Source organism: Chlamydotis macqueenii, chromosome Z, assembly GCF_036417535.1.
Source record: "Chlamydotis macqueenii isolate bChlMac1 chromosome Z, bChlMac1.mat, whole genome shotgun sequence".
Taxonomy (NCBI): domain Eukaryota; kingdom Metazoa; phylum Chordata; class Aves; order Otidiformes; family Otididae; genus Chlamydotis; species Chlamydotis macqueenii.
This window is the reverse complement of record NC_141593.1, coordinates 48,099,467-48,110,700: the sequence shown is the minus strand read 5'-3', so window position 1 is coordinate 48,110,700 and position 11,234 is coordinate 48,099,467. Positions and strand designations below refer to the sequence as shown.

Genomic DNA, 11,234 nt, shown 5'->3' with positions numbered 1-11,234 from the left:
CGGGGCCGACAGACCTCCAGCAGGCCCTGGAGCCGAGCCCTTCACAAGCTCCCGGCCGCGCCGCACTAGAAACCGCCGCCACTCGCGGGCACGGGGAGCCATCGACCGGGCGCCAGCACCCTGCAGGCGCCGGGCTCGCTCTCGCCCGAACACGGCCGGGGCCGGACGGCCCGCGGGCCCCGAGCCCCCCACGCTCGCACCGCCACCGCCCCACCCCCTCTCACGCTCCCTTAAACAACTGCTGCCCTCCCAGCGCCACCTGGCGGCTCCGAAGCACAAGCTTCACAGCCCCGCTCGCCTCCCGGGAGGTGCCCAATGGGAGAGGCGGCAGCGCCTGGCCCCGCCCGCCGCAGCGCGGATTGGCTGCCCACCACAGGAGGAGGCTGTGGCGCAGCCGGGGGCTGGGAAACGTCGGCGTGGTTGCGGGTGGACGCGTAAGAGCGAGGCGGCCATCATGTCGCGGGAGTTCGAGCTGTGTCCCGGGCGCCGCGTTGGCGGCAGTCAGCCGTGCTTCATCATCGCGGAGATCGGGCAGAACCACCAGGGCGACCTGGCGATCGCCAAGCGCATGATCCGGATGGCCAAGGTGCACGCGGGGCGGCTCTGCCGCCGGTGGCCGGGGAGGTGGGAGCGAGGCCGGGCCAGCAGGGCGCGGCGGCGGCCAGGGCCAGCCAGGGCCCTCTGCCTCAGCGCTTTCTCCGGCAGTTGGGCAGGGCCGCTTACTGGGGCCAGGCAGGCAGCGAAGTGCGGACGAGCGAGAGCCCCAGGGCACCGGCGGGGGCCTGGAGAGCCGGGGGAGGGCGTGAAGCCTGGCGTTATGTCCGCGGGGGCCACTTAGGCAGGGAGCACCGCGTGCGAGGAGTGGACAGGAGGAATTTTTAAAATAAAGGAGCTGCTAGAAGACGGTCGTGGTGAGGAGCAGCAAAGTGGGTGCTTACTTGGTGGCCTTCGGTACGTACCTCACAGCCCGTGGTCGCATCGTGTTGACTTTTGGGGAACACCTGCTTCGTCACGGCGCATACGCGTGTGCATGTGCAGACAAACACGGGCAGGTAATGTAGTCTCCGAGGGGTTACAGCAGTTCTTCAGCTGTGTCATAAGCTAACTGTGAATGTGGGAAGAATCAAGCAACTGCTGAACTGTGTCTGATGAACCTCCAGTTTGACTTGATTGCATTAGGGTTTTTTCGAGGTAGTACTTATATAATCCAGTAAGACAGCCAAACTGTTTCAAAATTTGGGATTACATCCATCAGGTACACTGATGTTAGAAAATGGTGTATCATTGCTGAAGGAGAAGCCAGGGAATAATGTGTTCAGACTTGTGACTGTAGTCCAAGTGCACAGTAGTGTGGTGAGAATTTAACTTCACTATTTGTGTCACTTCAGACAAATTTCAGATTCATACTCTTGCTCTATGGAATCCTGTCTCTTGTTTTCATGTAAAATTGTCATGTGACAGCTGAGATTGGAAAACGCCACAGAAATCAACTCTTCAAGTAAGTGGCATGCAGAGCAAGAGGCAGTTCCGTTTTGTAGTTTAGTATGATTTCTTTCTAGACTGCTGCTCTTCTAAGTATATAGGCATTTTGAAATAAAATCTATGTGCAGGTCCTCTGTCACTGTGTTCATACTTTGCTGTGATTGCTATGATGAGAATGTGAAAACTCCATTGCAGGTGGGCACATTAATTGCAGAATGCTTGTGTTTGAACTTAGGATGAGTACAGTTTCACTTGCACTTCCACTTAGTGCACACCAGCTTGTTTTGCAGGACTGCGGAGCAGACTGTGCTAAGTTCCAGAAGAGTGAACTGGAATACAAATTCAACAAGAAAGCCTTAGAAAGGCCCTATACCTCTCAACATTCCTGGGGAAAGACCTATGGGGAGCACAAGCGTCACTTGGAGTTTAGCCATGACCAATATAGAGAGCTCCAGAAATATGCAGAAGAGATCGGCATTTTTTTCACAGCTTCTGGCATGGATGAGGTATGTAAGCTATACTGGAATAACAGGCAGAGCCCAGCTGTTGTGTCTATTGGTTATTACTTAGGTGCAATAGTTATTATATAAAAAGAATGCTAAATATGTGTGGGTGTTGAATTTCTAAATGAGGAAACTAGAGTAATTGTACAGTTTACTTGTGTCTCTAGTAGAGCAGATGGCTGAACATTTTAGAAAACCTGCAATGTATGCTGAGGTATTTATGCACAGTAATCATAAGAGAGACAAAGCCTCATTTGAACTCCATAAACAAGGCTTTGAGAATTTATATCAAGACTGCAATCTGACCCCTGTCTGGTGTTGTCTGGTATATTGATTCTAAGCATTTCAAACTTCCCTCTGTATTTAAACCAGATAATCTATATTTTTTTTTCCTGTCTGTTTTTCCTTTCTGCTGTTTACTAGACTCCAGTTGATGTTTCTAAGCAGCAGAAATGCTTATATTCCTTTTTCTTTTACTGATCTCATGCAGAGAGTCTTCACCTTATCCTGTTACTCCTGAAGCAGTTACTGATATTTGTCAGTGGGCTCTTGAACAGTCACTATAAAGTCCGTGAAGCTCACCTGCTGCTGTTCCCCCACTAAGATACTTCTTTAACTGTTGCATGTTGCCTATCTGAATGATTTTACTTACAGTATTAACAAATGCCATGTACAGTTGAAAAGTGTAAACTGGGAAGATCAGCTAACAGTTAAACCTCAATATAGATCAGAGATTATAGATCATTTTACTTTTCTTTGTGGCCTAGAAAATACAGAGAACAAAACTGAAAGAGACCCTCCACAAGTAAGCTAGCCACTCTTGCATAAGGCAAGCACAGCAATGTCCTTGTCTTTCTGCAAGTAGCCTTATCCAGGATCGGACAAGGATGGGACTTATTTAATGTTTTAAGGTGATCTATTCAGTGCCTCACTCTCTTTACCATCAGAGAGAATTTCTGATCTATGAGCTTAATCTTCTTTCTCATAATTTTTTGTCCTGCCTCATCTGACACAAGAAAAGTATGACCTTTTATATCTCCTCTGTATGTATTTGAACACCATATTTTTTCTGTTTTGTATTCTCTGGACTAAGCAATTTCAATTGGTTCAACCTTTTAATGCTGTCTCTTCATAGAACCATAGAACGGTTAGGGTTGGAAGGGACCTTCAAAGGTCATCTAGTCCAATCCCCCTGCAAGGAGCAGGGACATCCCCGACTAGATCAGGTTGCTCAGAGCCTCATGCAACCTGGCCTTGAATGTTTCCAGGGATGGGGCAGGCCAATGTCCTCTGGCCATTCTCACTGCTTCTATCAACTTGCAGTCCTACTGATCAAAATCCTTGAATTGCTGTGCCCCAGCTGTGATGGTATGAGCACCAAATACCATAAAAAATTACTTCAGATGCCTGACAGATGTTTGGCATGTATAGCAATGGCCCAGTGCTATGGACTTAGAAACAGATCTGTGAAAAGCGCTCTTATATGTTTCTTTTATTGTTATCTTCATGTCTAAGAGTTAAACTGTTGAGCAATACCTACTCCTTTAAGAAAAAAGTAATTAAATACAGTAGTCTTGGACTTTTATATCTGGGGTCTTAAAGACACATATATGCCTTTGGCGGGAGGGTGAAAAATTAATCTTTCTTTGATGTTAAAACCTCTGGCTTTTAAAGGCTATAGTGCAATGCAGAACACCTTTAATATGCAGCAGCTAAGATCACTTTCCACCTCTGGGACCCCTCTTTTTTCTGAAGATGCTGCGCTCCTTTGTGTATGGCCTCATCAGCTAATTAACAGTACTGATACATTTTTGTGCCTTCTTTTTGAACAGTAATTACATTACACAGCTCCTAAGATTTCTGGTGGCATTTCTGCAAGACATGGGTTTGTAAATTAAAGCAAAGATTGCATAAATTGATACAACTCCTTGAGAATACATTAACTTCTATAAGTTGAACAAAATACTCTCTGGAACTCCAGCTATGTCAAAGAGGTTAAGTTGTGTATTTAACTATATGAGGAAATAAATGAAATGATGCGTGAAGTAAATACAAAGTCTATGAGTAATTCCTTTATCTACTCTGTCCAGTGTGTACTGGAGAGAAAACAGGATCCCATTGAACTGCTCCCTTTAATGTTGTCCCTATTATTTGAGATTACTTCCTGTTCCTTGAATGTCTTACAGAAAAGCTGCCAGTTTTCAGGAGATATTTACCTAAGGAAGAGTGGCCTTAGATATGAGGTCTATCTGTCATATTTAGTTTTGTGCAATCTCCTCAGATTAGATCTGTGGCTTTTCAGTATAGTATATTTCTTGTCTTCACGGACAATGCATCTTAGTGAATAAACTACATTTAAAAAGATGTTATGCATCCTAGGTACAAGAAATTGAATCTGCATCATAATTACGATAGGAAAATTAGATGAAAGAAGATGTGATTCTCCTTTGGACATTAGCACTCTGGCACTAAGTAAATTTGACTGGAACAAGGAATGAGCTGAAGAAATTAAAAATGTTCCTGGGTGGTTGAAGGGGGATAAAGTTAGGTAACTATTTCATTGTTTCCCCTAAATATGAATGGAGGATTTCAGTGTCTCTTCCCTGTGATAGGTTTCGAATTTTCTTCCTTAAAATTACTAATTTTTAAAAGGCCACTTACTGATGCAATACTGATTTTCATGGAGCCTCCAATAATTCCTGAATTGTCTTTAATATAGAACATACATTTTTAGAAGAAGGCAAAGTATAATTAACATTTGAATAAACTGTATAGTCTCTTCTTTGGCATATTTTAGATTTATTTTCTATTATCTCTCCTAGAAGAAATCCATTTTGGATTTCTCTTTTTGGGCACTTACTTTTTTTCAGGTGCTTATTCAAGATACAGTTTTTTAGAATGACAAATTGATTCAGGAAAATGACTTGTAGTTTTAAACACTCTGTTTGTGGTTTAGTATTTCTGACCTGCAGGAAGACTGTGTGTGTTCCTGCAGTACAGTTCTTCTTCAGCAGGCAAGCTCCCATCTGCAGGCGGTTACTCTCTTTGGTGGTGCCAAAAAAAAAAGCAAGGATGCTGTTGTCCACAAGCTCGTCTTGGAGTTGGAGGAGCAGTGGAGCTCACCTGTACTAAGCATCTGTACCTACAGCTGGTTTGACCAGCTGTGGCTGGGAGACCAAAGAGACTGCCTTGTGAAAGGGATCTCAGATTTTCTCTGTGGAAGATCTGTTTTTGTAACAGACGTAGAAACGAAGGCATCTCAATAATGCTTCTCCTGAAGGGAAGTCAGGAGCTAATATTCTCAGAATAGCGCATACATTTCAGGAGCAGTGTATTTTGAAGGGATATACATATATTGCCTCAGTCTTCCTCTTGTCGTGACACCCAAGCTGTGGAAGGCACAAGCAGGGACTGGGAGAATGAAGAACCACCCACTGTGGCAGAAGAGCAGGTTTGGGAACATCTGAAGGTGCGCAAGTCTATGGGACCCAATGAGATGTATCCATGGGCCCTGAGGAAACTGGTGGATGAAGTTGCCAAGCTGCTGGCCATCATGTTTGAAAAATTGTGGCAGTCTGGTGAGGTGCCTGATGACTGGAAGAGAGATAACATAACCCTCATTTTTAAAAAGGGGAATAAGGAAGACCTGGGCAATTACAGGCCAGTCAGCCTCACTTATGTGTCTGCCAAGGTCATGGAGCAGATTCTCCTGGAAACCATGCAAAGGCACATGGAGAGCAAGGAGGTGATTGGTGACAGCCAACATGGCTTCACCAAGGGCAGATCCTGCCTGACCAACTTGGTGCCCTTCTATGTCAGGGTTACAGCATTGGCGGACAAAGGACAAGCAACGGACATCATCTACCTGGTCTTGTGCAAGGCATTTGACACTGTCCTGCATGACATTCTGCTCTCTGAACTGGAGAGACATGGGTTTGATGGACGGACCACTCAGTGGATAGGGAACTGGCTGGATGGCCGCACTCAGAGAGTGGTGGTCAGCGGCTCAATGTCCAAGTGGAGACCGGTGACAAGTGGCATTCCTCAGGTTGTGCCCGGCCCTGTTTAATATCTTTGTTGGCGACATGGACAGTGGGATAGAGTGCACCCTCAGCAAGTTTGCCAACGACAGCAAGCTGTGTGGTGCTGTTGACACGCTGGAGGGGAGGGATGCCATCCAGAGGGACCTTGACTGGCTGGAGAGGTGGGCCCGCGCCAACCTCATGGAGTTGAACCAGGCCAGGTGCAAGGTCCTGCACCTGGGTTGTGGCAATCCCAGGCACAAATACAGGCTGGGCGGGGAATGGATCGAGACCAGCCCTGAGGAGAGGGACTTGGGAGTGATGGTGGACAAGAAGCTCCACATGAGCCAGCAATGCACCCTTGCAGCCGAGACGGCCAGCCGCATCCTGGGCTGCATCAAGAGGAGCGTGGCCAGCAGGCTGAGGGAGGTAATTCTGCCCCTGTACTGTGGTGAGACCCCACCTGGAATGCTGCATCCAGTTCTGGAGCCCCAACATAAGAAGGACATGGACCAGTTGGAGAGCGTCTAGAGGAGGGCCACAAAGATGATCAGAGGGCTGGAGCACCTCTCTTATGAGGACAGGCTGAGAGAGTTGGGGCCATTCAGCGCAGAGAAGAGGAAGCTCTGGGGAGACCTTAGAGCAGTCTTCCAGTACCTCAAGGGGCCCTATAGGAAAGATGGGAAGAGACTCTTCAGTAGGGCCTGTTATGACAGGACAAGGGGTAATGGTTTCAAAATAGAGGAAGATAGATTTGGATTAGATATTAGGAAAAAAATTTTTACGATGAGGGTGGTAGAACACTGGACCGGGTTGCCCAGAGAGGTGGTGGATGCCCCATCCCTGGAAACATTCAAGGCCAGGTTGGATGAGGCTCTGAGCAACCTGATCTAGTCAGGGATGTCCCTGTTTGTTGCAGAGGGGTTGGACTAGATGACCTTTGAAGGACCCTTCCAACCCTAACCATTCTATGATCTATTACCTTTTTAATTAAGGTTTGGCTTTGCTATTTTGAAGGGTTTTTTATTTCCCAGCCTGGAAGTTCTTTATCTTTGATCCAGGTGAACTGGTGTGTTAAAATGCAATGATTTATTTTCCTTGTAGATGGCTGTGGAATTTCTACATGAACTGAATGTTCCATTTTTCAAAGTAGGATCAGGAGATACAAACAATTTTCCATATTTGGAAAAGACTGCAAAGAAAGGTAAGCATTTTCTTTTGAGCTGTCTTGGTAAACATCACTGCATTTCAGTACATCAGTTATTAGATCTCTCTTCCAATTGATTTGGGGAAAAAAAACTCAAGTACTTTTAGAAGAAAATCACCCTCAGACTTCAAAGAAAAGGGTTCACCCAGCTTCCTTTTCTACTGAATTAATTTACTTCAATAATTTAATTTAATCTTGTGTAGCTTTCTTACAGACCTAGGACAAAACATGCATATTTTCTAATGGCTAGGTCGCCCAATGGTGATTTCCAGCGGGATGCAGTCAATGAACACAATGCATCAGGTTTATCAGATTGTGAAGCCCATCAATCCAAACTTCTGCTTCCTGCAGTGCACCAGTGCATACCCACTTCAGCCAGAGGATGTCAATCTCCGTGTTATATCGGTCAGTGAATAACCTAGAGTGTGCTGTGGGCAGGGTACCAGAGAAGGGCTGTGCACTTTTAGTGAGCTATATTTCCAGGTCTTAGACATGTTGGAATTAGCCTCTGAGAAGTTAGAAGATGTTTCATGTTCCTCTAATTCATGCAAGTGTTAAAGTAAAAATACTCACTGGATCCTCTTTTAACAGAACTCAGCTTTGAGGAATATGATAAAAGATATTACTGGAGTATTCAGAGTTAAACAGAGGAAAATATGGCTTACGGTTAACAGGTTAACCCTGTACTTTGTAGTGTAAAGAAAAATTATGTAGGCTGTTACCATTAAGAAGGTGCATGCAATTGAGAAAGTAATTCTAAATAGGGGGCTTAGATCAGAAACTTTTGTTAAAAGTGCTTCTTGCGAATATCAGAGCAATGAAAAAAATGGATTAGGCCCTTGTGTAGTTTCCTTCACTCAAAATATTACTTGGATATGCCCAATAATGATGCAAGAAAATTTTCACAAACTGGCCAGTGTTCAAAAGCTTGCCTACTTTTATGTACACATAGTATGTTATTTTTAGTGGAATGGGACATGGCTGCATTTAATTGCCTTTAGGATTGGGTGAGTGTCCTTACGTGTGGCTGAAAAGATTCCTTCAGACTTAAAATATGAGATTGAAGAAGTCTTCTTTGGATACAGGTTAAATTTAACCAGTCCACTAGGTTCTTGGATGAAAATACAGCATTATTCCACTACTGTAACTTACAGTAGTGTAGGCTTTGAAGACCTTGAAGAGTACGATGGAATTAAAAGGAAAAGCATAAGAGAAGTGGTAGAATAGAGCGTACCTCCTTTTCCTGGTCAGTATTGATAATCCCAGTGAAATTCTTAAAACACGACAGTTGGTAATGCAGTGTGACTTGTTCAACAAAAAAAAAATTCATTCTCAGCATAACCAACTGCTTGTTTTGTGGCACAGTAATTGTCCATAGTTTTTATTGCACTTATCACTGTTAAATTTGCTTTGTCTTTGAAATTGCTACCTTGGTAATTCAGACCAACTCTGTTATGATTAAAGGCATATCAGTCAGCTTTTCCTGATATCCCTATTGGTTATTCGGGGCATGAAACTGGCATCGCCATTTCAGTGGCAGCTGTTGCTATGGGTGCTAAAGTACTGGAACGCCATGTGACTCTCAACAAAACATGGAAAGGCAGTGACCACCAAGCATCCCTGGAGCCACAGGAACTGGCAGAGTTAGTAAAAGCCATCCGTACTGTGGAAAAAGCAATGGGTTCTCCAATCAAACAACTCTTGCCCTGTGAAATGGCTTGCAATGAAAAGGTAACTTTTGCTTTTGATTCACGTATAGCTGAAACACATGTAGACTTATAGCTAATAATTCTACATTCAGAAAAATAGCTTATTAATTATTTATTACAGCAGTGTTTCTGCCTCTGCACTCAAAAATCTCTGCTGCTAAGTAGCAGCATGCACAGTGTTTATTCTTGGCACACTGTAACTGTCATTTTCTATAACCTGCTATTTCTGGCAGTTAGTAACTTATTTTTACCAAAGCATGATGTTGGCAATTTTGACTGTAATGGAGTTCTATGTATATCATCCAGTGTTTAACTAAGTTGAGTAGAATCATACAATAATTTTGGTTGGAAAAGACCCTTAAGGTCATTGAGTCCAACTGTTAACCTAACACTGCCAAGACCACCACTAAACTATGTCTCTAAGTGCCATGTCTACACCTCTTTTGAATACCTCCAGGGATAGTGACTCAAACAGCTTCCCAGGCAGCCTGTGCTAGTACTTGGCAACCCTTTCAGTGAAGAAATTTTTCCTAATATCCAATCTAACTCTCCCCGGCGCAACTTTGAGGCTGTTTCCTCTCATCCTATCCCTTGTTACTTGGGAAAAGATACCAACAGCCACCTCACTACATCCTCCTTTCAGGTAGTTGTAGAGAGTGATAAGATCTCCCCTCAGCCTCCTTTTTTCCAGGCTAAACCACCCCATTTCTCTCAGCCACTCCTCGTAGGACTTGTGCTCTAGACCCTTCTCCAGCTTCGTTGCTTTTCTTTGGAAATGCTCCAGCATCTCATTATCTGTCTTGCTATGAGGGGCCCAAAACTGAAAACAGTAATTGAGGTATGACCTCATCAGTGCCTAGTACAAAGTAATAGTAACACAAAGTAATAGTAATTACAATACTAATAGGAGTGATAGGTATCTATGGCTGTATACAAGCTGCTTTTACACTAAGCTAGAATACTACTCAGTCTAATCTGATTCCTTCCATTCTGATTCTGAAAAAGTCCAGTGAGCCATTATCAGATTTCAGAAAGGACCTAGATGTTCCCAGCAGCCTAGTTAGAGTGAAGGTTTCCATGCTAACTCAACTTTCATTTGGAATAAAAAGTAAAGGGGAGGGCAGTTCCACACAACCTGCTCACAAGTAACTGCAGAGTACTTTTTAGTGGGTTTTGGTATACTAAGCCTAGGAATGTGTTTGACTTAAACTTTTTAAAAAATTATTTCTCCTCTGTAGCTGGGAAAGTCTGTTGTGGCAAAAGTGACAATTCCTGAAGGTACAGTACTGACACTTGACATGCTGACAGTGAAGGTGGGAGAGCCTAAGGGATTTCCTCCAGAAGCCATCTTCGATCTAGTGGGCCAGAAGGTTAAAAAAAACATTGAAGAAGATGAAACCATCACTGAACAAGCAGTGGAAAATCATGTTAAAAAAGTGAAGTCCTAACCCAAAGCATTCCATTTTGTATTTCATGATGTAGTACTGCACTACTGCACAACATATTTAAGTATAGCAGCATGGTAGATTAGAAGGAAGGAGTGTAATTATGAAGATCCAAGCAGGTTAGAATTTTCATCTTCTCATTAGCAGGAAGTTTCTGCAGCAACTGGGTGTAAATTATGAAGACCAATTTTATTAGAAGCCGTATAGCATTGTGTCTAGAAAATACCATGCTCCTCCTTTCTCCATTCCACTTAATCTAGATTAGTTTCGAGTTTTAGCAAATCTAAGACCAGTCTGTTGCATTTCAGCTTCCCTTTTCTGGTAAGAATACACTACACCACAGTAATTTTGTCTACACTTTGAGTTGTTCTAACACCGTATCTTTTGATGATACTCTATTTTCTGCCATTTTCCTCACCCCTGTGATAACAGGATGCTAGCTGGAGTTGAACGCAGACAAATGAAAGTTTACTACATACACTGAACAGAAAACTACACATGCAACCTGATTGATTTTTCTCCAGATGAAAGTCGTAAAACAAAAAGTCTCAAGATAAAGCAGTGGATTGCAGGAATCTGCACTCTGGGGAAAATGAGCTCCTTGAGAAAGCTAGGTTCTCAAGAGATAGTACCAAGAAAAGAAGCAAACTGGATATGTAGAAAGGTCACATGTAAGGGGCAAGAGAAGAACCTTTTTGTACTTTTTGTGAACTGAAAGATGAGTGGGCAAACCAGACAGGTTAAGTGGAGAGGGAAAAAAAAAAATCTGAGATGGATCAGTGGAAATAGCATATGCTTCACGAAAATGCCAAAAGCATTTATTGTGAGCTGAGTGAAGCCTGGAATCTTAAGTCAGTTCTGCAGTG

The 11,234-nt window shown here is 43.8% G+C and overlaps 1 protein-coding gene across 1 annotated transcript; it reads left to right on the top strand.

Annotated features, from left to right (window-relative positions):
• Positions 1–421: 421 nt before the first annotated feature.
• Positions 422–10,526, top strand: NANS (N-acetylneuraminate synthase). The gene is made up of 6 exons (XM_086771104.1): positions 422–586; positions 1,773–1,988; positions 7,112–7,211; positions 7,465–7,619; positions 8,679–8,945; positions 10,162–10,526. Exons 1-6 carry the CDS (start codon positions 455–457, stop codon positions 10,369–10,371), a joined length of 1,080 nt encoding a protein of 359 aa, XP_086627230.1. The 5' UTR covers positions 422–454; the 3' UTR covers positions 10,372–10,526.
• The last annotated feature ends 708 nt before the right edge of the window (positions 10,527–11,234 follow it).